Source organism: Taurulus bubalis (assembly GCF_910589615.1).
Source record: "Taurulus bubalis genome assembly, chromosome: 15".
NCBI lineage: Eukaryota > Metazoa > Chordata > Actinopteri > Perciformes > Cottidae > Taurulus > Taurulus bubalis.
In genome coordinates, this window is record NC_136603.1 from 15,415,814 (window position 1) to 15,443,740 (window position 27,927).

General features: G+C 41.9%; 1 protein-coding gene across 1 annotated transcript in view; it reads right to left on the reverse strand.

The window, feature by feature from the left end:
- The window catches only part of nalf1b (NALCN channel auxiliary factor 1b), a gene marked incomplete at both ends in the record, with an annotated part of 67,596 nt that extends 41,230 nt beyond the window's left edge, over nucleotides 1–26,366 (reverse strand). Inside the window, one exon of the mRNA XM_079231392.1 lies at nucleotides 25,635–26,366. Within this exon, the coding sequence (XP_079087518.1) occupies nucleotides 25,635–26,366 (732 nt within the window). The remainder of the gene's footprint in view (nucleotides 1–25,634) is intronic.
- Nucleotides 26,367–27,927: the final 1,561 nt, after the last annotated feature.

The following is a 27,927-nucleotide window of genomic DNA, read 5'->3' on the forward strand; positions in this document are numbered from 1 at the left end:
ATCCTGAGACAACCTACATAGTTGTGTGTTCCTTCCACATTGTGCTGCATCTACAGGGAACCACACAGTACTTGTGTACTGTGTGGTTCCCTGTAGATGCAGTGTGCTACCTTCCCGGACACTGTATACAGTTTATACTAGGTGATGAAACATCAGGTTCTCTCTCCTAAAATGAGAGTTATTTATTTGTAAGAGAAGGGTCTCCATTTTCTCTGTTTGATCAGTTTTTATTTTTTAGAATTTTTTTTAAGTTGGCTCTTCTTTTCATTTGTTGTTGCGGATGTTTAATTGAATGGCTTCCAGTTGCTCCATAGTGGGCAAACATGCTCTTTTCTAGAAGGCTTTTTATGTGAAGCATCTGCAGAAAGTGTTGGATTTCACTGACAGCTTAACAGAAAATGAAAGAATGGCAAAGAGATTGTTAAACAGAGAACCCCAGACCAGCAGAATGGTGAGTATGTTATGACTTTGTTGTTCTACTGATATAATTAATGTTATATACAGTACATATACAAAGGAGTTGGTTGGTGTTTTGTTTTTTTAAGACCTATTTATAAGTTGTTTTTTTTATGAATCTCAACAGTGTCCCTGAACCAACATTTAGGCTAAGCTTCAGAAGGCTTACAGTTGCAAAGTGCAAAAACATCTTTCAACCCACTAGCTTACTCAATAAAAATGGAAAGGAGAAGGGAAACAGTGATGTACACATCTTTTTACCTGAACAAAAAAAACAATGTTTATTGACAGACAGCATGTTTCCAGTACTACAGAGTGACATATGGTCCTATTCTGCCTTACAGCTTACTCAGTATATCCTCCCCAGTAACAAGGCAGTATCACTGAAATATTCAGCAGAGGCTTCGTCACCTAATATGCTCAGTGTCCTGGGCGGTAGCAGAGTGCCTGTGTATTGTGTTGTTCCCACCCGGGGCCTCATACGTCACGCTTACTCAACGGAGACGCAGCAAAATGTGGAAGAAACACAAAAACATGCAGGTCTTCTCAGGATAAAAAGGGAAAAGAAGGTGTTAAAGAGGATGAATCATTTGAGGATAAGGAGAGTGTGTTTGGTACCGCCCTGTTTGAACTCACTGATTCTGCCATCGCTCATCAAAAGTTTGTTTACGAAACAAGATGATTTTTTTGGTCAGCGGGGGAGTTTTTAAGCCGTGAGATGAAGAGTAGCAGGCGACAGGCTGCACAGCTCCAACTGCTCAGCAAGGTCACCAACTTCACTGTGTCATGCTGTTGTGTGGAAAACTATTTGTGTTGCGCGCACCAGGAAGTCAGAGCATGGTTGCAACTGTTATTGACCAAGTTCTTTAATAGAAAACTCAAGTTTGTTTGGCTGCACTTTGAACAGATACACCTATTGTATTTCTGGCGGTTTAGCTGCTCAGGGAGTGATTGCTGTAGTTAAACCGCACTTCAGCGACCACGAGTGTCGACAAATCAACCAGGAAGATTGACATGGTTTTCGCCTCGTAACCCTAGAACACTAACGTCGGTTGTTTTTCACCCGAGCGATTGTGGTTACGTTATTTTCATTGTGTTGCTTTTGTCTGAGTTGCGTGGGTCTTTGTGTAGCTTCATGCTGCTCATAGACGTTATTAAAGGTGGGCGTGTCTCTCTGCTCCAATCCCTGGTATTTTCAACAGGTACGTGTTCGGGTGATTTTCACCCGACGTTAGTGAAAGAGGGTGAAAAGATTCCGGATGGGTTTTAACATTGAAGGGAGACTTTTCCTTCACAGAACAAGGTTCACATGTCCCAGGAACGACCTGACTAAATAACAAGTTTATAGCTCCATTATTTATAATTTTAATCATATTTTATTGACGATTCCCACATTTTTCACCCGTTTTTGAGCCTTTTTTTCAGGGTCCTCCATGATACCCCATGTTTTATGAGAAGTTATATAGTGTATATAATAAAATAAAGGAAGAGTACTTCAATTTGTCTTGTATTGTTGTATTTTAATATATTTTGACAAAACCGGTCTGTGGTGCCAAAAAGGTTGGGGACCGCTGCTCTACTCTATGGGTAATACTTTCTTCCAATAACAAGCATGCTTTCTGTTCTCTCCACGGATGGAGAGCCTGCTTCAAGAACTTTGTATTTTCTTACATTTTTACCCTGACATTTATCTCAAGAGGGAACATTTTTATTTTCTCACAGCAGTGATAAAATATATGTTAGCACTGCATGAGTATAATTGTGTTTATTGTTATATGTGTATCATTGGTCTTATGGAGAGACATGGGGGTGTAAATGGACTGCATTTATGAAGCGCTTCTCGTCTTAACAACCACTCAAAGAGCTTTACAACACATAGCAGCATTCACCCGTTGACATACACATTCATAGACTGGAAGGCAGAGGTTACCGTAAAAGGTGACAACTGCTCATCAGGAGCAATAAACATTCACACCATAACATATCTAATAAGCATTCATTGTACAATTTTGAAAGAAGTGCAATTCAGCCAGTTAAGCCGACATTACTCAGTCTTCAGCTACAAGGTGCTTCTTTATGACTGTTCAAGGCACTTGGTCCTGTGAGAGATTAAAAGGATGATAATAAATCCAAAGGGATTTAAGATTTGATTCAGGCCCATGCCTAGACTTGAAACATCAGCTGAGATTAGCATGAAATAGCTTAATACCAAGCCAATCGTGAATGTTCAGCAAGGTCCATGGAGGACTCTCTCTACTCTCTTCCTCTACCAGAAACACCTGGGAAGTGAAAAAAAATCTACCTTTCATCACCAGAGGTTGATAACATCAGGCCACGCTGACCCAGGACTAAACATACTCTCTCTGTGTCTGTGAGCGTGCAAGGCAACAAACAAAAGAGCACACACAAACGCACACACACATACACACACACACACACACACACACACACACACACACACACACACACACACACAACCTCTGACAGCTAAAGGGGAAACCTTACAGCAGCTGCAGGTGTGATTTGTAACCATATACCTGCTCTCATATCATCTTTCACAGAATTCTCGGCATACACTGTATAACAGCATAACCTTTCATCTACAGTAATATTACTGTTGCAGTATTTGTAATTGCTCTGAGTCAGGTTTACGTACGTTAAGATGCACAAAAAGCTTCATAAGCTTCAACAATATGTCCAGACAGACAACTTTTATCAACTTTTACCTGCAGTATGTGTTCATTATATGATGTAAATCATGTTATGACTCTCGGGACTGAAGTTCATATAATTGTCTTTTTTTTATTTTTTATCTGTAACATTCATCCTGTATCTCGCATATATACGCTATATAAAAAATAACTTAAATATGTTCTCCTTCCCTCTTCTCTTCAAAGCACCCAATGAGTAGACTTTGATTTGAATTTGATTCTTTGTTTTTGTCTTATAATTCCTAGTTCTTAGTCACAAAGTAAACAAAAGTGAAAGGTGAACCAAATAAATGTTTCGAGTTCATTAAATTGTGAAATACAGAGACGAGACTAAAAATGAGAGGTTTTGGAAGAATACAATAGAAAGATTTGTCACTGGAAAAATGTGTCTTGTAGTTTGGGTTCTTGACTCCTGTGTCAGGTGCATATGTCACATCACATATATGAAGAGAAAAGGCCCGCACTCTGATAAAAGAACAGGTATTGTGTGGATACTTCAATCAGACACACATTACAATTCTCTGGTTGACAGATAATCGCTCTTCAAACTTCTATAGGCCACCCAGTGCTTAACCCCTCTAAAGATGTAAGTGATATCTGTTAAACTGAATCTACAAACACAAACATGCAGTACATAATGGAGCAGTGCAGGAAGACTTGGAAAGAATGAATACATTTAGTTATGTAAAATATTAACATTATCAACCAAATAAAACGCAACAATGGTAAAAAGACTTCTGTACTGCAGTCTGAATACCCTTCATCACGGATGGTCATTGGTTGATATAGGAAAGCCTGTGAACATATGCTCGGTGAGTTTTATAATTAATGAGAAGTTGATACCCGGTGCGATGAGGAAATTAGAATGATAATTATCTTCCTTCCTGAATTTACACTGAAAGCTACATTCAGTGAGTGTGTTAATTAGGTGCATAGCTACGCTGCATAAGGGAGTCATGGAAGCAGTGACAATCACTCAAAAAAATATCAACCGGAAGTTGTTAAACGCAATGAATTATTTTGCACACAAAAGGTCGTTGGGGTGAATGGATAAAATTGCTTCAAGCATTTGCCGGTCATGGTTGTCTAGTCCCGTGATTCTCAACCTTTTTTCAGTGATGTACTGTGAAATATGTTTTTAGCCGAGTACCCCCTGACCAGTGCAAAGCATTTTTGGTTGGAAAAAACAATGTAATACACAGCGCTGTGCCATCAGTGTCTGATTCAATATAGAATATATTCAATTCAGTTTGTGAACTTAAACTTATATTGTATTGAATTTTTATTAAATAGCTGTTTTGAAAGGATTTTTTTTCATGGATGCTCATTTTGAGTATATATGTTTAAATATCACTAACCCCCTGGAGGGCCTTTACGTACCACCATTTGAGAACAGGTCTAGTCATATGAATTCCTAATACACTCATTGAAACATGTTTTCCAAAAGTATTGTGAAGACGTACTCATATTAACCTCACAGTCAATTCAATGTTACTGTTACAAAACTATGTTTTCTGCCTGCTGCTCCAGAGCTATGCTTTCAACTATATTATTAGAGAAATGTGTGTTACTCCTGAACCAGAATGTCACCTGTGTTCACACTAGTGAAAAAATTCAGAATTTACAGAGCAAACATTGTTCACATGCTCTTCATGTGTATACTTGAAAAGTACTGGAGGAAGACGTACAAAATGCATTATCCCCTTGAAGAATATGTTTGGTAATGGCCTGGAAAGACCATTAAGAATTGTTCTTCATTTTCTACATTAAATATTGACAAAACTGATATTAAACATACTGAAAGCGAATGTTCAACCAAATGCCCTTGTATTGCAGGATTAAGTGTTCCATCTTGAATGCATTAACCTTTATTAATCAAGCAAAAGTTTGCAGTGGTCCATTTATAGAACCACTCTGAATGGATTAGCTTAAAGATGGCTGGTTAAAATTTTAAACAGGCATTGATGAAGCATAATGAACTCGGTCCAACTTACTTTGTATGGTAATAACACATCTTGCTTCATACGCTTGGAGTATTATAACTTCAGAAACAAAGATCTTGCCTTGCTATAGTTACATTTTTCATGTTTATTGATGCGTCAAACTGCTCTCTCCCATTTGTCTCAAGTCTCACGACTCCAAACCCTGATTCTACTTGCTGTCCTCGTGATGTTTGCTGTCTTTGTTCTTAGAAGCATCTCATTCAGCTGTGCATTGCTCAAAGATGCCATGTAGAACGTAAAATATTTGAAGGGTGGCAGAATGTACAGAATGTACTGTATGTATATATAAAAAAAAAGCCTAATATTTCAAAATCACAAAGAAAACATTGCTAGAAGAATACATGAGCTACATACAATTACAGTTTTACTAAACTATAGCAATAAGTGATACAATTCAGTTCGATACAATGTTTGGGGGCTGCACGGTGGTGTAGTGGCAAACACTGACACCTCACAGCAAGAGGGGCCCGGGCGGTCCTCCTTTTGCACGTTCTCCCCGTGCCAGCGTGGGTTTCCTCCGGGCTCTAAATTGCCCGTAGGTGTGAATGTGAGCGTGAATGGTTGTCTGTTTATATATGTGCTCTGCTCCAGCGCCCCTATATAGGATATGCGGTTTGGATAATGGAAGGAAAAAAAAACATGTTTGGATTATCTGTCCTAGTGCCATTAGGATCAATAAAAAAGAAATGGACACACCACCGGTGAGATCACATCGTGTGTGTGCATGAGCAGTGCTCACCGCTTTCACACAATGAACATGTGGTATTTTCCAATACGTCTTGTGTTTAAATGTGCATGTGACGAAGTAATTAATAAGAATAATAGTATAATAATAGTCATAAGACAACTCATGTTATTCGGTGGTAATTAAAGTATATTGAGAAGGAGCCTATCAATAATGCATTAACCGATTAAATTATGACATATTTCTCTCTCTCTCTTACATGATAGTACATTAGCAACTTTTTAGGAAGAAAGTATCATTATTGGTGATCGTGGCCACCTCTAACACAATTTTCCTGAACACATAATGTTGTCACAACCGTCACTAGACGGTAGTGCTTTTATTTTGTTGTCTTGTCACTTCCTGTTTTACTTTGAAATCATCCTCCTGTGTCATGTCTGCTGTCTTTACTTCCTCATGTGTGATTACCTCTCCCTGCCCTGATGTGTTTCACCTGTGTCTCGTTAACTCCCCTCCCAGTGTGTGTATATATACTCGGTGCTTCACTTGTCTCGTTGCCAGTTCGTTTTTCTTCACCTGTGAGTCAACTTACCAGCGGTTTTCCTGCCTGATATCCTGTTCTGATTCCGACGTCCCTTCGTTTCCGAGTAAGCCCGATCCCTGCCTGTACCTCTGCCGAGTTTGACTGCCTTCCTGTGATTGACCCTGGACTGTTTACGTTGGCGATTCTACTCTCCCCGGAGTGAGACAGCTGCTCTCACCACAGCGGGTCAGAGCCTTGCCGACCGGCCTCAGTCCCTCCCCAGTTACATCGGGAGAACCTTCGGCGGTCCTTCTCCAGAGACTCTATCCTGTTGCAATATTACCTTTATCAATAAAGGAATTCTTGTGAACTTTACTCTCTGCCTCGGGTCGTGCATTTGGGTTCTTTCATTAGTGCTCCGGCGTGACAAATGTAGAGATCCTGTTTATTTTAACTACTGTTTTTCTTTGTGTTATAAACGTGGTAAATGAAATGAAATGGGAAGTATGGGAACAAACAGTGTGTGCAGTAAAAGTGAGCTTCTGCATGCTGAAGTAAAACTGTATGTAGCTGAAGTAGCAATCTGCTGCTGCAACAAGAGCACCACTCAGCAGGTGAGCATAGTAAAAAAACACTTTGGCTGTCATCAAGCGAACTCTGCATGACTAAGTGAACCTGCTAGTTACCTCTAAAGCAGGAGAATAGAATCATTTCCTATAATTATTAAGTGGGCTGTAAATAAGAACTCCTTCCATTGGATGACTGGATAAGGCTGTTTTTGTTTCATAGAGGAGGCAGTTGAGTCTGCAGCCCAACATTAAAAGACATCTTTATCTGCTAGTGAAGTTGAAGTGTGGCTCAGCACTTTACCTCACATTTCTGACATTATCAACTCACTTAAACTTTCTCCACCCCTTCTTTAATCTCTGCCAAAACTCTCAAACTCAACTCCAAAACTGCAGCCCCGGGTTTTTATCCACCCTCCCTTCCTCACACACATACTGTAGACACATTATCAACAGCAAATACGATATGGCTTCAGCCCAGAGGCCAAATAAGAAATCTATTCGTTTCAACACCAAGTCAAGGCCAGCTACTGACAATAAAGCTGATATTTGTCAACTTTGTATTTTGCAGCAGAGTTTCCATTGCAGCTAGGATGCTGCATAATGCAAATCAGAGACCCCATTTCCCCCAGAAAAAAAATAACTGCTGTAGCAGCCAAGTCCCACTGCAGGTGCCGAATGTTCACTCCCTGAGCTTCAGTGTTTTTCTCAGCCCCTGACCCTCGAAATATACTCTCTTTCTCTCTCCCTCTCTCTCTTTCTCTCTCCCTGTCTGTTGTTTCTACTGCAGAAAAACTGCAGATCTGCGTCACCAAGGACACCAGAGACAAGTCTGATGGATCTGCTATGACTCTCTCCACTCCTGTTTGCTTTCACTTTTTGCAGCCTTATTTACTATATTTGCCTTTTGCATAAAAAAAGAGAAGAATTCAGAGAAGAATATCCTAAACCAAGATCTGTTTCAAAGCTGAGGCTATCAATAGAGACACCTGGCTGCACGCTGCAATGCTAACACTACATACAAACACAGACCAGCTGGGAATCAGTTCCCCAGTGCAACACTCGTACACAGCAATGAGACCATGCTGGACAGCCCAAAAATCTGCAAAACTTCTGTGCATAGCAAAGATGATTAGCTCTGTGTTAGCATGCTAGCATTAGCCACTTCCCAATGAAAAATGACAGGCAGCTTGCTTGTGCGTTAGCATTCTAGAAAAAGCAAGAACGCTTAGTGATAGAGGCTGATTAGCTGGCATGCGTGAAATCCGACAGAACCGGCCTGAGTGCAGACGCCCATATCCTCCCCTGACCCACTTCTCTCTCTCGCTCTGGTTCTTTTACTTAATATGCTTGCTGCAAACATCTCAGACTAACTTGGTGCAGAGCGCTCACAGCCATGCTTACTCAAACAGCATTCAGAGTCGGGTCAAGGAATGAGTATAGAAACAGATATCTGGGTGACGAGAGAAACACATTTTGTAAAGCTGCACAGCCAGCATCTGAGGTTACGATAGCAGTGGGAGACCTTGTATTGTTGTGGTATCCACTCAGTAAACCGGTCTACACCACATATTTCACTCAAATCCAGCCCGTTTCCTGTTACCATGGCAACATATCTCTTCCTTCTTCCCAAATATTCCTTCTTTCCACCTCTTCTTTTTCATTCATCTTGTCTTACTTCAGCATAAGCTACATCAAATTGTGTCAATTAAGAGAACTATTAAGTTATTTAAAAAAAAAAGGTGGTGCAGCAAGAAATGATTCATCTCCTCCACTCAATCACATGACATTACTTACAGTATTATTCTTATTATATAACTTTGTAATAGTGCATGCTAATAAACAAAGCACAATGTACTGTTGTCATCATATTTTATGAAATCAGCAGCATTGACAGCAACTAAGAAAAGAGAATGAGGAGAGTGGGTGCAAGAAATCATACGATATGGTAACTTAAAAAGCTGTTACTTTCTATTTCACATGCACACACACATATACTGTATATATATATATATATATATATATATATATATATATATATATATATATATATATATATATATATATGTACACACACACACATATATAGATGTACACACACACAGACGTGGTGGGTAGATTTTGCTGCAGTAGATGTGTCGTTGGTGTCTTCACAGTGACATTGGTGCTGAGCTACAGTGCTAATGAGAACTTTAATGTCACCCACACACAGACTCCTGGCAGACAGATTAGAGCTGTGATTACACTGAGCCCAAAGAACACGCACACACACACACACACACACACACACACACACACACACACACACACACACACACACATACACAGAGAGAGACAAATATTACACACCAGGCAATGCCCAGATTACATGTCGACAAACTAACATAAATGGGGTTGAAGTTTCACAAGCAAAGACTTGTAAAGGCATCCTGTGCTCCACCTGCGGTTTCCTCCTGCATACTGTTGCACTGTGCAGTTACTGCATCTTCAGAGTGAGAGACACATCCAAAGAAAGAGGGAGACAGATAAATCCAGGCAGGCAGTGGGAAAGAGTTGGCAGACAACAATGTGAAGGTTTTGACGGTTTTCAGCAATGGTATTACTGATCTCATTAGGCAGATCGGGTATTGGCCAAACATCCCGATGCACATAAAGGACCGCTTTCCTCCATGTGCTTCACCAAATGCATTTTAATGTGAAGACAGTGGTAGGAATTTACTAAGAAACCAGAAGTGTTGACAGTGACTTCAGCAGTTAGCTTACATTAATGTTGGGACTTCACCATGTGGGTGGAACAAAGACAGAGGCCTACATGGAAAAACAAAAGCCTTACTTGGTTTAAACGGCAACAAGCCCCATCAGACTTGAGTGTGAGATTTGGTTTGAACCACAATACTAATGCTTCATTAGACGAGCCCCACGAGAACCCCGTGGGGTCCCTGAGTCAAACAGAAATGGATCACTTGCCCAGTATTCCCCCACTTTAACCTGCAGAAGGAAGATCACGGAAGTTCCAGTTGACATTGGCTGTTTTTTTCTGCTGCCAGTCAGGAATCAGCGTGCCACTCAACCTGCCGACAGAGCGGGACGATTCCCGGTCCTAAGCAGGAGAAATACCGGCGAAGAAACACACCAACCACTACGAGGTGATCTAAAAGGCCTTTGTCTGGGCAGAGATATATCACAGTGTGTTTGTAACCTTGTGTGTTGCCGCCATCTTGCTTTCTCTCTCTCTCTCTCTCTCTCTCTCTCTCTCTCTCTCTCTCTCTCTCTCCATCCCCTCTTCTTCACATACACTCACACACTCTCCCCTCACCACGTTGCGTGTTGCTTTTAGAGAGTATGCTTGTAATTATATAATAGATGTTTGTTGATTTCTAATACTATCGATATTTAATCAGTATTGTTAGAGATGAATATTTTAAAATGCAGTTTTCTGTGGTTATTTTGTGCATATGTGTTGTTATAGTCAGAGCGCCGTTATTATTAGTAACATATGTTAATATTCATATTGATATTAATAATTTTACTGATTCATAATTTTTCCATTTACTCAATAATTACATGTTCATTCTTGCTAATAACCAAACCAAACCTGCCAAATCCCAACAATACCAGAATTTAGTTCATATAGTTTTTTCTAATGGTATATTTAGGTATTCATTTTGAAAATGTGCAAGATAAGATAGGATATACTGTATTGTGCTGCAGGGAAATATGTCTAGGGCTCAAAGCCGCTGCATCACACATACACATGCCAGCGTCACAATCCACATGCACACAGAGAACATAGATCATACATACACTCATGCATAAACATTCTTTAATACACATGTCGATAATATTAGTCCCCAAATAAATCACATCATATAATACTTGTTGCTATTGGAATGGAATGGATGGAATTAATTAATTTTTGATTGGTATTCTGAACCGTCTGCCTGAAGGCAACAGCTGGATTTCTGGGTTCAGAATGTGTGGACTGACAAGTTCTGATGGTACATCTTATTAAGGTGCACGATCTGAGATTTCAATTGCCTCTCAACGCCTCTCAACGTGTCGATGGCGAGCCAGCAGCTTCAAGCTACAAAGCTAACAGTGCTAACATTGCAAACTACGGCGAATGTGCTGACAGAGCTTCCAGTTTTTACCTGAAGGGGGAACCGGTGGGTGCGTGCTACGCTTCCACAATGCAGGGCAGCGGCCACGAGCTAACCAGTGGGGCATGCTCACTTGCACTAACATCCACTAAAAGCACGTCCGACTATGTTGACAACGCAAGTAGAAGCTTGGCTAACACCTCACACAGAGGAAGACTTCATTCTCTGCTCAGGTAGACATTATTCCACTACATCTTTACATCAAAATAGTTGTTGGCTGCTGCATTAATACTCTGAATGTTAGAAACAGCTCCTTCAACAAAGAACTTTGAGAATCTGCACAGCATTACTGGAGGAGCTATATTTTTTGGCCTGGTAAAAAACTAACAAAGCCACACTCACCAAAGTGGTTTAGTGAAGAGATGTAGAAGCTGTAATTATGTAATTACGCTGAGGGAAGCCCTTTCTGTGTGGACACAGAATACATTGAGCGCAGCACCAGCTCTGATCCCCACTGTCCACAGCAGCTCAGCGCTGACTGCCGGCCTGTATCTGTTCACGACAGAGACTCTACAGCACAAGCGCTGGGTGTTTGGAAGTGACCTTTTCAAAACAAAAAACACGAAAGTGTCAGGAATGATCAAAGAGTGTGTGTTTTTATCTGTTGCTGCAAAGGAACAGTACACCCAGGTAACTGGCTCACTGGCTACAGTAGTAACCAAGTGTTATTACCAAAGCAAGCAAACTATTATTATGTGTTACAGTTCTTACAGAAATTACATTACATTACAGAAACACCTGTTTGGGACAGGAACATCCGCTGTGTGGGAGTCACGGTGCTAGTGTATCAGAGTTTAGAGAAGCGTGAGAAGTTCTGGCCTTGTCTGGTTTAGGGATTTTTACACACCATAAACTCACAGCCAAACGTGTGATGTTCCTCAATATGAAGTTATTTGGTGTTCTCAAATGATTTTCTCTCACAAAAGTAAAGCATACTGTTAGCAGTTTATATTTTGCAGGGTGGATAAATATGCTTGTATATTATAGAACAATATTAATGTGTCAGTAAAATTGTAAATGAAATGCTGTACTTTCCATTTCTCACTATCGAAAAACATCTGTGGACATAAAACACAGTACAGCAGTACGATGTATGCTTTTGTGCCCCAATGTTCAATGTCCACAGATGTTTTTTTCGATAGTGAGAAATGGAAAGTACAGCATTTCATTTACAATTTTACTGATACATTAATATTGTTCTATAATATACAAGCATATTTATCCACCCTGCAAAATATAAACTGCTAATGTATGTATCAGCTGCTGGGGATGCTGACTTTGTACCTAGGACGTGTAGCTTTAGCCTCAGTTGGGGGAGGAGAACAAAGGACTGATGGAGACTGAGGAAGAGATGAAAGAGAGAGCCCAAGTAAGTCGGTCACAGTCAGTAACAGTCCTGCTGTCCTCTGTTCGGGATGTGACCCTTATTGTCCCCTATCAATCAATCACCATCATGTCCAATGCCAGAGTTGTGCTACCACCATCTGTGTGCATTGACTGAAAACATTAATCTTGGATGGGGGCGGTGGATTGTTAGATCAAGGTATATACGCCCCATCACCAGCCCTTCCCCTGTGTGTCCACTCTCCTTCTACATGTGTGCCCAGCTCACTTCCTCTCTAAGCATCATCAGTATTATTTTGTTGTCAATCTCCAGCCCACCCCCTCTCTTTTTGTCTTTTCTTTCCACCTCATGTCTTCCTTTCTCCTGACGACTCCACCTCTCAATCAATCTCATCCAAAACACCCCCCCCCCCCCCCCTTTCAAATGGGAAATCAATAAGTCTGTTTGTGAGAGTCACCCTTACTCTTTCTCTCACTCACCCTTTTCACCTTCTCACTCACAGAGTCACACACAGACACACAAGCAAAGTCACATATATGCCTTTCCTTATATTCCACCAACACTGCTACTTAGAAAATCTGTCTGACGAGGTCACATCTCCTTTCCATACTTTCCTTTTCACGACACTGTGGAGCTGGAAGACATTATGTTTAAGTACTACAAAGTAGACCACAACGAAAGTGACACCACGGGCATGAGGACACTGAGAACAACATATTAAGTGAGGACAATCACATTTAACAAATGTGACCAATAAAAATTAATGGGAAGCCCCTAGCCCTGGGTTCCCATGAAAAAGCTCAGGGATGCTGTGCGCTGCAATTTAACAGAAGTGGGACGCTTAGCCAGATGTACAATCATCAAACAATCCTGATCCTTACAGTCCTGATCCTTACAGTCCTTTTTCTCTTAAAAGTAAAATAATATTGTTTGAAAACTCTTCCAATTCAGTATAACTTTCACCTTTGTGTGGTTTGCCCACTACGGAAATAATCTTCAACAATTGACACAAAGGAGAGATTTATACTTTAATGTTTTAAACAGTTAGTCTGGTTCCCACCTCTAGTGAAAAGCAGAACATAGCCGCTTCCCTGAACTCTTCAGTGGAAACCATCTGGGATTGTCTCCTACACCAAGGGCGAGACAGTGTCAAATAGGCTCAGAGAAGCCCAAAATGTTTTACAGACCATCACAGTATGAAATAGAGAGGTCTTAACTTGACAGCTGGTTAAAACAGAAATGTACAACAGTGTGTCACAAAGCCAGGTAAGGATCAATGTTGTCCTCATTTTGAAAATGACCTTCCCTGATCTTTTTTTTTCTAATTTCTGTTCAACTTTTTGTTGTAAAAAGACTTTTTAAAAGTTATGCATTAAAGTTCTACAATCTTTTTAATTGCATTGAACCCTTTCATGTTGTGGTTAGTTGGTGTTTTTCAGACACCTTTGAGGTCTCCACAGGGATTTCCTTCCCTAACCGAATCCTATGCTCTCTAAAGAGCACTGCCCTGTAACAGTGGAAGCTACCGTAAGAGTGCTAAAAGAGGGATATGAAGGGGTACTGCTGTAAATCCTGCCATAAAGAGAAAGGATGGAGACAGCTTTATCCAGCTAAGAGCCTGCACAGGAGGATTAGGGGCCAAGGGAGCAAGATAGGGAGAGCAGAAGGAGGTGACGAACAGGGGCAGCGATCGTGTGACATGTAACCACCTTGATGAAAACGGAAAGAGGAATGGAACGAGGATTACAGTGGGGATATGATATCTACACCAAAACACATTCATGCCCTCCAGGTACCAGCAATGCAAACACACACATACAGTGGCAGTCTGGACACTATAAAAAGCCTAATTTTATGTAAAGCTCATCCCTTCTGTCTCAATACTCAATGGCTGCTGTCTCAGTTGTGGGAGTCTGGGCACATGGGGATGTGGTACTGCAACACTGGAGAGAATTTGTTTGTGGTGTGTCACATGAATTTTGACATATGTGTGACCACTAACCCCTCCGCCATCCACCTCCCATCCCTGCCCCCCCCCCTCCCTCTGCACCTCCACGCTCCATCCACAATCAAATAACTGTGTCAGACTGGAGGAGGTGTGGGGGTGAGGAGACTACTTGCTTAGCGTCAGCCCACTCACAAAACTGGACCACCATACACTGTATGTCTCACATGCTTTAAGCCTGCACCCCGCACAAGGAAAGGATCCTCAGGTGAGGTGGTTGCTAGGTGCCACTGGAATAATTATGTGAATAATAATCAGCCTCTTTGGCTTGATAATGAGGGCTGTGAGGAGGACAACACAAACTAATTTGCATTCGTTTGAATGGAAGCATTTAGTGTAATATTGCCTAAGCGCTATTTTAGCTTTTTTTTCACCCCACCTGGAAAACCCTTTTTAGGAGAAACGAAGAACAATGACTCAAAAGCAAAGATGTTAAAAAAAAAAGTCTGTATCACCTGCGTTGTTACCCTGAGTGCAACCTTCCATCAAGCTGCCCTGGAAACAGCCATGAAACAATGCAATAGTGTTGTCTTGACTTCTATTATTACCAAACAGGGATAAAAATACCCATCATGACTAAAAACGTTTAGAGCATCAAAGCATAGTCTCACTGTTTTCACACTTGTTAACCCAGAAGCAAGAACGACTGCGTCAACAACCCCCTGTGTTTCACTTCTGATTGTCACCACTGGTCGACTGAATATCAGGATGTTGCAGCGAAAGATGAAGCAATTAATTCAATATTTGATGAGTCGATCAACAGAAAATGAATTGGTATCTACTTCGATAAGATTTGTAGATTGCGTTATTTTTCATGCAAAATGTGAAACGTTCTCTGGTTCCAGCGTCCCGAGTAATGCTGTTCTTTATCATTAATGGATGGTACATTGAATATCTTTATGCTTGAATTTATAGTTGAAAAAACAAGCAATTTGACTCTGTCACCCCAGGCTCAGGGTAATTATAATGGACATGTTTCATTGTTCTCTGACATTTTATGGAGGTAATAATGAATTGGTTAATCAAAAAATAACCAGCAAGTTATTAGAATGAAGACAATTGCTAGTTGCAACCTATAAAATGAAAATATTCACAGTGTAAAGTTACAAAAATAACGTTCAGCATTTTGGAAAAAGCCCTTATTTGCTTTTTTTCATAGAGTTAGAGGAGAAGATCAATAATGTATAGTAAATGTTAGCAGCTAGTTAGCCAAGCATAGCGGGTTAAAACAGCTAGCCTGAATCTGTCCAGAGGTACAAAATTAATCTACCAGCATGTCTAAAGATCACTTATTAACATCTTATGTCTTGCTTGTTTAACCAGGATAGAAATCTAAGTGTAAAAATTGTTTCCCTGAGCTTTCAGTCTATTTGTTAAGCTAAGCTAACCTAGCCTGTGGCTTAGTATATGACAAATACTAGTAAATACAAATACTAAGGGCAAATAATAAACACTACATTTTGGGTGGTAACGCATTACATAGTAAATGTAATAAGATTACCAAAATCCTAATAGGAGCATGTTATTATATAGCTTCATCACTGCTTCAAGTAATTCTCATCAAACTCTCTGCAAGAAAGCGAATAAGTGAATTTCCTCAAAACTATTCCTTTGAGACTACTTGCAATCTTCATACTAAATTAATGACAAAAGCTGATGGAAACAACTACAACATCCCCCTACGCCATGCACTCAAGCATACAAACATGCGCCACCCTCACTAAACAAATTCACTCACACTCATCCATTGACAGAAACACTAGCCTGATTAAAATTGAAAGGATTAGGTAGCACCAGGTGCTCAAACGAATTGTTTGTACAACACCCAGAGAAAATACAGTATGTCAGGGGATCTGACACGAGCCCATCATGCTGCACACAACACTGGGTATTCCCTATTAAACCATTCATCTGTCAGTCCCTTTCCACCCCTCTTCTGCTTGCTTCTGTCAGCTGCTTCTCTCCCATATGTGTGGTGTTGTTGGTTAAGCTAAAGCCTGAGTCTGCTCATGCCGTGAACTGTACAGTAGGTGTACGTGAGTTTAGACCATAAAAACGGCATATCCGTGTGTCTATCTTCTCTCGCTCCTCTGCTGTGCTCTCCCTGAATCCGAACATGCTGATGATGATGATGATGATGATGATGACTCAGTAATGTGAGAATGTCACCACCAGAGTCTGGGATCTGTGACTGGTTTCTGTCTCTCTGCCAGCACACATCACTTTTTCTGTTATCAGTTTCTTTTTGATCTTGGAGTTTTTTTCCCAATTTCATGTGTCTTTTAGGCAGGTGAAAACCAGATGGAATTTGTTGTTGACGTGTAGACATGTGTATGAGTTTCCGCCAGATTGCAATCCCAGGTTTTCCTCGGCTTTGCAAATTAGAGTCAGCACAACACTTCGCTCCAACGGGTAGTGGTAACACACCTGAAACTGTTGTGTTAAATACACAAGAAGACTTGTGTACGTCAGCAGTAGTGTTGTCACAACATTAGCAGCTTAGCTTGGTAGCTAACAACTATTCTTAAAGAGAAACGCTTCGCTCTCGTCATTACGGGCTGTGCTCACACGTCCTCGCAGATAACAGATCAATGCGCTTTCACCATCACAGATCATTCAGTAGTTACACTGATCAGGGATCAGATAAATGCCACAACAGCACATTATGACTTCTGCATGACCTTAAGTGTTGGAAAAGCTGTCATGCTTTCTTCCTGATGCTTTTAACTTGACAGGAACAATTGGGGCTGATTTCCATTACATTTCAGTGTCATTTCAGCCGCCATTATCACAAGGGATAGGCCCTCACAGGCGGCTACTGGCGTAGTTACACTAGGGAGGACAAAAGATTGTGATTATGTCTTGGAGAAATTAATGGATTCATATTTTTTCAATATCTGGTCAGAATGATGTTTTTAATGTTTTTTTGTGCATTTTTATGGTATCTGATCCATCAGAGATGCATGAAGCTGTTATGTGTCAAAGGGGAATGTGTTCAGTTCAGCTTTCAATATTTTACAAATGTCCTACTTACTCAAAGATAAGCAGTTTGTTATAAACTGTGACCAGTATTTTCTGTACATAAAAAACAATGGCCTGTAACCATCTTCAACTACTTCCGTCCATCAAATGCTTACAGGTTTAGCTTCAAGGTGGTTAAGTTCAGGGTTGAGATGATTTATGGTAAATGCAGAGGATATAGGATATGTAAACAGCCTAAGAGGAAGTGCTGACCCAGATGTCAAGCCCTCAAGAACAAAATACCCTTCTAATCGTGAACAGGAAGTGGTTTGGGATTTGATAAAATAGGCATGTTTGTAAAGGTTATTCCCTTCTCGCCTGGTGGCCTCAGCCGGGGGAGGTGACGAAAAGCTATAGTCAACATGTGCAGTTTCCAGCAGCATCAACAGTCAACAGTACCGGACGTCACACTTTTATCAGTACCTGTTTGAAAAATAAAAGAAATTGTTCAGCCTAACCTATCCAGCTTTGCTCAAACACCACCAACCGAGTCTCATGGCAGTTTGTGAAATGGTCATGAAATTGAAATTTAATTATTCGTATAAATGGAAACCCTTTTGGTGTGTGTGAGTGTGTGTGTGTGTGTGTGAGTGTGTGTGTGTGTGTGTGTGTGTGTGTGTGTGTGTGTGTGTGTGTGTGTGTGTGTGTGTGTGTGTGTGTGTGTGTGTGTGTGAATGCTGCATGGGTGGTCTGGTTTAAAAGTATTTGTTCTTCCGTGCCATGAAAGGATTTTCCAACGAAGATGGAAAACAAAAACTAAATAAGAAGTAGAAGTGACACAATATAGAGAGACATAAAACACACACACACACACACACACACACACACACACACACACTGCGCTGCTCAGTATGAAAACAGTGGCAATGGAAAGATGTGCCAATGGAAAGATGCTTTTTTTGTGGTGGACACACAAATTAAACACATCCATGTGACTTAGCAACGATCAAAGCTAGTGACGTATTATTAGATATTGAGAAAGACTATCTATGGTGTGTGGGTCAAACAAACAGGACTTTCAACCGTGAGATTAGTGTTCGGGACTACGTGTCTCAGAGTCAAACGTGAGATAGTGAAGTGACGCATTTGTTTTCCTAAACCTCTGAGAATGTTGGATATATCTAAGGCTAGTTGTGTTGCACATCGTGGTGAAGGGATGAAAGATACTTGCAATCGAAATACATTAGTTTGAAAGTGGTGGTGAGTAACACACACACAAAAATGGATGTTCACATCTAAGAATCACTAGATTAAAATGTTGTGACTATTTCACATAATGCCGTGAGACTGTGTTGATACACAATGTACCAATTTAGCATTGCATTCCCATAATAACATTGCCGGACTCATGATGGACATTGCAGTTCCACCTGCTGACAGTTCGGTTGGAGATTTAGCTGTTATGCTACTAGCCGCTGATGTCAAGCCACTAGCTTTAAGTAGAGGTGAGGAGCACTGACACTGAGGTCTGGTAAGGTCATTTATTTCTAACTACACATCCCACAGATTTTTCTTTAGACCCCAACCCATTTATCAGATTTGGCAGTCCCCTCTGGAGCCACAAAAGGCGTTATACATTGTTCACGTATTGCACTAGCATTTCCCAAGACCTGTAAACACGCAACTAATCATTTACTTATTTTACAGAGAAGTTCCAAGTCCAAGACCCTGCTTGCCTCAAATCTGTTCATAACTCAGATGCCTCTTGAGAGATTGTAAATGAAATGGGATGTGCTGTTCTATTCAGTTTCTCATCCAATATAAACGACACCATCAAACAGCACACTGACATACTCTAATAATATTGTCTAAATGGCACATACTTGCACTCTCTGCTTTAAAAAGGCAATGCAATGACTAATCCCACTGAAAGGCACAATAACTGAATTAACATTTGCATCTCAACACAAAAGAGGACATGAGACCAGAAATGTGAAGGGCTGTCATGGTAGCACCAGGCTCCTCTCATTATTGTCGGATTTTGTTAATCCAATTGACATCTTCTTTTGTTCACCACCAATAACACTGGATAAAACTGAAGTGTCAGATATCAGCCTCATCCCGGGCAAAATCTGTTGCAAAGACGCATATCGTTTTATCTCCATTAGTCGTGAAGATGCTGCCTTTTTTAAATAGATGTGGGCTGCAAACACCTAATATCATCAAAAGCTTAAACAAATAAATGCCTGATGTTTATCGATTTTATCTGAGAGTTTAATGCATTTTGTATGGAGTCAGTTATCAATAGCAGCCATTTCCGCTCTCTATAGCCCCACATTGTCACAGAAAATCCAGAATAACACATCACCCACTCATAAAATCATTCAACTAAGCATACCAGGGAGACAGAAGAGAGAAGAGACAGATAGCGAGTGTGCATTTGTAAAAGTCATAATTTGTTAATGCCACAGATCTGATTGAATTTGATGCATGAGAAGGACTCATTGCAATGTTTATCTCGTTGAGTACAGATGATGTATGGCGTACAGTGATGAGCTGGATGGATGCAGCTGGCCCTTGCACACAGTCACACACGCATGGAGCACACAATGTTTTCTTTTACTTTTTCCGCTGGCCTAAAAGGTGAACATGCACCAAGCTAACAGGACATCACTCCTCCACACATTAACTGAAGTAGTGGACTGCAGGAACGAGGGAAATATATGGGTGAATATATATGGAGAGAAGGACATGGAATGTGTTGATTGGAGCTGAGGCCCAAGGCAGCAAAAGAGGGAGCTGTACGGTCTTATTGTGCTGCGCTGACGGGGAATAGAGGAGGACGAGGAGGCGTTTCCATGGGAGTGCTGCTGTGTTCTTCTCGAACAGACGCATTCCCTTATCTCCTGCCTGGGGAGAAACAAACACTGGCAGCCCATATGAAGGGGAGTTTCCCTGGATCTATTTAAGCTGCGTAGAGAAGCAACAGAGCCCTAATTGAATTTGAGGGAAAGCAAGAGAAAAGTGCAGGACTTGCAGTAAGGTGCTGTCTGTGCTTAAGCAGGACTATCTGGACAGTATGTGCTGTGTCAAAGCATGCTTTCGTTTAATGTACATAAAGAAAGATCTCAGAATGAACAAATATGGAGCATAACATGTATTAAAGCTAAATGTGTTAACAGAAACATATGATTCAGTATGTTTTCTTATTATGTTTGTCTACTTTGTATATAATGTTAATGGACTGTATGCTTATGTACACAATACATATAGTTTTTCACTTTGAGCTGAAATATCAGGGTCCTGACAAATATACTGACAAAAACAATGTCTTAGTATCCCCAACCTGAACTTTAAAGCCAACAGGGATTCAGGGTCCTTAAAGGATTCAGAAGAATGGAAATGGAAACATCTGCAATTCTTTTACAACTACAAACTCCATCTTCTGAGAAAGAACTACTGATTGAATCTCACAACTTTTAGTACTTTACTACTTTACTATTTGATAAACTTCTATGCAATTTGATACATATTCATGTTCTTCTCAGGATGATTATACTCAGTTTGATGATCCCTTTGACCATCATCAGGTCAAGGTTCAATCAATCAATGATTTGGTTTATAACTACCTTATAACTACCTTAGCTGCACGTTGTGTTGAAAGCTAATTCATGAATTTGAACAAAGACCACTAGTAAAGAAATACCTCATTATACCTAAACATCAGCATGTAAGTATTGTTGTTGCTGACGTTTGAGTTAGTTCAAAGCACCTCTGTGCCTTAGTACAGTGTCACGGAGCGGCTAGCTTTACTGTAGACCAGATTTACTGTATCCCTGGTCTGCTTCTTGTGGTGATGGGATCAAATGTTTCCCTCTTGGGTATCAATAAAATGCTATCTTTTCTTCTCTTAATTTTGCTTTGACATACTCTAAGTCTCCATGAGGGACTTTTTGTAATTCTGTTTTATTTAATTGGAAACACAATCATCCTATCCTCACTGTCGAGTTGAAACATAAACAGCTGAATTAAATAGGGGCTTAACTGAATAGTCTCGTAGAAATAGAGAGTGATAGAGGAGCCACGGTGATTGAATAAGCAGAGGTTGTGTGAGGGAGCACACATTTGGATTTGTGTGGACAGGCCTGTAATTCAAGGGAAGGAAAGGACCTTAACCTAGATCAGTATCTATCACTCCAGCAGGAAAGGAGAGCTCAACACCCACATATTTCTAGGAAGGGAGAGGGAGAGAGAAACGGAGGTCCCTGAGCTCGATGGAAGTAAGTCTATGAGGAGGAGGGGGAGAGGGGTGGAGGTGATGTAGAGACGGGCACATCTGTACATGTGATGTCGGCTCCTCAGAGCTCTGACACAGATGGGAGAAAGACGAAGAGGGAAAGGATGTGAAAGTAAGAGAGAGACAATAACACATAGAGGGAGAAAGGAGATCAACATGTTAAGACAGAGCCCTGGAGACATAGCCACCAGAGAAGCAGAGTGCAAATTAAATTACACCGGAAGGGACAGACAGGTCTGGATCTGCAAGAAACACTGCACATGGGGCTCTTTGTGCGAGTGTGTGTGTGCATGAACGGATGCATCTGTGTGATATAAACAGGTAAACAGAGAGATCAAAAGGTGTAAATAACACAATAAGAAATAGTAAAGAAAGAAGACATGACATCTATTGCACTTCTGCCCATCCGGGGAGAGGGGCCTCATTTGCTCTTGCTGAGGTCTCTTCCTTTTTTTTCCCCAATAAAAGGGATTTGGGGGGATTTTTTCATTATCCGATGTGACGGTCCAAGGACAGAGAATGTCGTATGTTGTATAGATTGTAAAGCCCTCTGAGGCTAATTTGTGATATTGGACTAACCAAATATAATTGAGTTGAATTTAATTGGAAATAACAGGAAGCAAAAAGGAGGTATATAACATAACAATCTGCCTTTTTCACAGAGGACATTTTGACTTGTCATAGTAGGAGAAGCACAAGTGTTATTGACATAAATGATGGCTGTTTTATTCCCAATAAGATGATCGTGTGACAGTGAGCCAGCATTCTCCATATGGACCCTGAAACCGAATACATCGTGTACACCTCAGCTTTTCTTGTCAAAATATCTTCGGTGATAAAAGCCGACCAAATGATCTTGTTTAGATTGAGTGTCAGTTAAAAGGCAAGACAAGTTTATTTGTATAGCACATTTCAACAACAAGGCGATTCAAAGTGCTCCACATAAAACCATTAAAAGAAGATGTGGCCATGATGAGGGACTGATGATTTAGCAAAGGTGGCCAGATCTGTGCACACACTTTCAGGAAGTGGAGTCTGACAGCCGCAAGTCAGAACAAACAAAGACCAACCTCAGTCAAAGGCAGCATCTGGCACTCAGCCGCAAGCCCATTTGTTCCTTCTGAAGTTGTACATTTTTTTAAACGGGTCACACATCTATGGTTTATTTCTTTTGGTAGAGTCACTTGAACGGACTATTTACAGACATGGGTGAATACATATCCGGAGGACTAATGAGTATTTACGACAGGAGGACGGGGATTGACTCTAAATAAACTACAGTGCCTATTTTCATGGAAATGAAGAACCATGTCACCAAATGCAACAACGTGGCTCACTGGTTTGTGTTTGAGAGTTTTTGGGGCAACAATGGAGATCTATGACATGATGAATAAGCTCTATGAGGCTTTAGCTGCACAGCTAAACACTTGCTAGCAAACTCTAGTAACACATCATTATCTGACAGTAAACAAGGCAGGCCCAGTGGCATACACCATCTTGATGAAAGCTTGCTCGTTTGAATGATCTGTCCATGAAGATTACTAAACTAGTTATGTCCTATTATGCGTGCATGTGTACTGTCAATACATGTTGATATTGTCGCCTCTTTGTGGGAGTTTCCTATCTTCAATGCAAAGTTATTATTTCTGTTACATTCACCTCAGAACCTTACCCCACGTGTCCCCCTATGCTTTCACCTTTCTTCTCATCTCACTGCTTATCTGTTCACTCATCCCTTTAACTTACAACCCTGACAACTTACATCTCCAGTAAACAGAAACACCACGTGATGTTAACGGTTCAATTCGTTTAAACCATTTGAAATGGAGCCTTGAGCAGTTGTTTGAAATGTGGATAAGGAAGTGGAAGAGGTCTGAGATGAGAGAAACACGAGAGATAAGAGTGAGTAGCAAAAAGTATTGTTTTAAGCTGTCTAATGTCTTTTTATTGTCCAGCAGATAGAGTGCTTCTTCAAGGAGCGGTGGTTTGTGATGCAGGCTTGGGGTGCTGTGCTTTCACAAAGGTCACACGAACACTGGAGCAGATTAGCAATTCAGATTGGCTAAAGGGGCTAAAAGGCTGCTGTAGCCCTGCCTGAGTCTGATTACATTAGCAAAGAGTAGGAGTGCATGACAAGGAAGCAGCTATAAGATGGTTTATGAAACAGGTTCATGCACATAAATACAACACATACATTACATGCATGCACGCACACTCTGACAAACAGGCCCTATAAACTATGGCTCACAACAAAACCTCAGTATATCCTCCCACTAACTGGCCTTCCTCACACACATGGATTATTAGCACCCCGAGCCCAGCCTCCTGACCATCTGCCCTTTGTACAACATCCATCTTGTATAAAATGGGTTTGGCTTGCTGGATCATTATTAGGGGAAGTTTTAAGAAAATATGTCCTGCTTTCCAAAGTCCATTCCCTAACCTGTGTGTGTGGTGGCTTTGGACACATTTTATAACAACTGTCATTATAATTCCTCACAATCATAATATTCAGGACAAGGAAATTGTTATGTCACGATGCATCAAATGCAAAAACATGTTACAGCACAGGTGAAAAGTTCATCTGCCAAGTATAAATAAAGCTCTACTGTGGATACAGAAGAATGCATGTACTGTTCTGTACAAGCCAGACTAACATCATAAATCTCCTCTGTCCTTGTCAGGCCATACTCCCACGTCCCTACTGTCATTAACCATATTCCATACTTTTCATACCAGCCATTCTCAATCCTGTTAATGAAAGACCCTCCACATATTTCCCATCCATCATGTGTGTTCAGCCAAATAGGAACTCTTGAACCCACCGGATTTAGCTAATCAGGTATATAGGTGGAAAAGATTCTGTGGAGCAGTCCGCTTTGTTCAAGAAATGAGGTTGGTCATGGTCTTTGTGCCGGATTAATTAAAATAATTTATAATTTAAGTACACAGCTAACGAAACAAACATGTCTTCCTGAAAGGCCTTTGGCAGGGCCTTCTTTCAGCACCATGGACAGTGAGCACAGGAGATGCACAGTTGTCTGGGAGGAAAAAGCCTCTGCAACAGTCCAGTGAACAACAAATTAACCAGATTGAAGTGTAATACAACCAGTGTATGCCCACCAAGTAACTATTTACAGGTGTGTTTTCTTTGTTCAACCCAGGTGAGTGGGCCTTGATGCCGAAAGTAACACAAGACAAAGTGTGACTGTGTGTGGATGATGTATGCTATGTTGTTTACATGCACAACATGTACTCCACAGTCTGAGGTATGTGCTGTCTAAGGCTACCGTGCTATTGAAACAACAAGCAAACTGGGAACAACACAAAGCCTGGATTAGGTGCAGAAATCACTCGCGTGCTATTACGATATTGAAATCAGCACCACTCAACAGCCCTCTCTCCCCTCGTCTCACAGAGCTGCGGTGCAAGCCTGGCCCTTGCTCCAAATGTCAAACGTCACTTACACAGTCACAGTTCACAAAGTACTCCATGTTAAAAGATTAGGTTTCGAGAGAGGAACCACGAAGAAAGAGAGAGGGAGGACATGATGATGGACTGTGGGAGTCTGCTGCCCTGTCCCCTCTAGTGCCCCATGCCATTGTCATGTGGTGCAACTGTGTGTTTGTGCAAACCCTGGTAGGCCAAATGATGACTACTAGGAGCCTGATCTCCACACACACACACACACACACACACACACACACACACACACACACACACACACACACACACACACAAATACCAGTATACTGACAGATATGCCCAACGGTTGCCATGGCGACTGTGAACCCACCCCCTTAAATGCATGTGTGTGTGTGTGTGTGTGTGTGTGTGTGTGTGTGTGTGTGTGTGTGTGTGTGTGTGTGTGTGTGTGTGTGTGTGTGTGTGTGTGCACGCGCAACAGCCTCGTTAGTCCTACCTTGCATTCCTCCATGCACGTCCTAACCGAGTACGCATCCGTCTCGTATTTCTCAACCAGCAGTTCAAACTCGCGGTAGTTGTCCTCCGCCAGCTGGTCAAGAAGCTGATAAGCCCGAACACACTTGCTGCATCCCAGCAGATCCACCCCCATGGCCATATCCAGGGTGCAATTTAAATTGTCCGGACTCGTAAACCCGTAAAACAAATCCAAAAGTGAGTAGGAATTACAAAAAGAAAGGTACAAATCGCTCAGATTCACGTACGACAACGGTGTCCCTTCCTCCTCTTCACCGGAGAGGCCCAGGCACACGGTCTCCGCGTCCGTGAAAGTAAAGCAGTCTTTGGACAGGCTGTCTGGATGACAGGTGTCCATTCGCCACAGAGGTTTGGTAGAATTCCCTAGAAAAATAGCGTCTTGCTTTTTGGCGAGACGGTTGGGGTCAGGTGATGGAGGGATATGCTGTCGGTGGAGGGAGTTTGGGTACTCGCCCGTGTCCGTAAAAGCAAGCCTCTTGTCCGACCGCTTGTCTCGGGTTCGCGTCAGTTTCGCCTCGGCACAGAACCACAAGTGATCAGAGAGCAGGACGGTGATGAACAGCAGAGAGGCCAGCGACAGTCGCCATCTCTGGGCCCGCTCCGACTCGGTAAATGGCTTCTCGTTCTCTCGGGGTGCAAACCAGTATTTTAAGCCCTCATCATGCTGCCGACGCATCCAAGCACCCCTGGTCATATTTTAGGAAAGTGCTGCCCTGGCCGACTCCACCGCGGGGGCTGCTCTGCCACAATAGTCATTGACTTGGGGGGAGACGGACTCCGGTTTGTTCTCCTCTGTAACGGTGGGGTACCGTGCCTCCGCCGGTCCAGGGCGCTCCTCTATCGCGCCCGCAGCAATCGGTGCTATTCCGATCCAATTAGCGCGCCCGCACAGATTAAGCCTCGCGCTGCCGCATCCTGGTTCTCCATGGCTCTCCGGGGGGAAACGGCGTCCTCTTTGACCGCATGCCCCCCTCTCCCGACCGTCCCTCCCCGGGTTTGTTCTGTCGTCGGGGGCGCAGGGAGACCAGCTGTTGCGAGCCTCTCGGTACTGATGCTGCGCGTCTGCCGCCGTTCGGTTTGAGGATTCACTTAAAGGAGAGCAACGAGCCCTTTCGATGCACGCACACTGCCCGGTACCTGGGTGGAAAGCCTAGAATCCTTTCTCCCGTTGGCCATTGTCATCTTGGACCGCGGTTAAGTTGCCGCCATGTTCGTCTTGAAACACTTTTTCGGAGAGCTGGGTCGGTTTGCGTCATCTCCATCGTTGCGATAGCTCCATCGTTGCGCAGTGGCGGAGCAGCTTATTACCTATATGCACACACATAAACACACACAGCGACACACACACACACACACACACACACACACACACACACACACACACACACACACACACACACACACACACACACACAAACACACACACACACACACACACACACACACACACACACACAGGGAGGAAGGGAGAGAGAGAACAGACACGCAGAAAGGTGGGTGAGGGTGTTTAGGTATATCCTCTCTGCTCTTCATGAGTGATATTCCCCAAAAATTGTCTTGGCAGGGCGCAAACACACACTTTTGGCGACATCTTGCTTTTGGTGCAGGATAGACGCTTTCACGAGAACAACAATGCAGGTAAGACATCACTCTGACTGTTTCGATATCGCCATTAGGATGTATCGATCTGGCCCATTTCATACACGCAATGTAGGCTGCACGTATTGTAAATCCTCACATCTTGCTCAGAGGAAACGCTGGTGAAATAGATATTAAGAACATTGGCGCTTTGACAACACTACTGAAACCTCTAGGCAAGTGGAAAGCAGCTGAACAAGCAATGTTTGAGCTTGTAGGTTTAATTATAGCCTGTACCTGTTCCCTGCAGGAGATCTTATCATCATCTTATCAGTTATGTTATGTTTGGTCAGTGGGTTTAAAACAAACACATGACTTACACTATGGCCCTGTGTGTGTGTGTGTGTGTGTGTGTGTGTGTGTGTGTGTGTGTGTGTGTGTGTGTGTGTGTGTGTGTGTGTGTGTGTGTGTGTGTGTGTGTGTGTGTGTGTGTGTGTGTGTGTGTGTGGCAGAGAGATGATGAGGAGGGAGGGGAATTAGGAGATATTTGCTCTTAAGGTGCTGAAAGTAAATTACAGTATTTATCCTGGTCCTTAGAGCTACTAATCATTGTCAGCATGGCCTGGAGTGCTACCAAAGAGAGTGTTGATTGATGTTAATGGGTTGTATATTTGGGG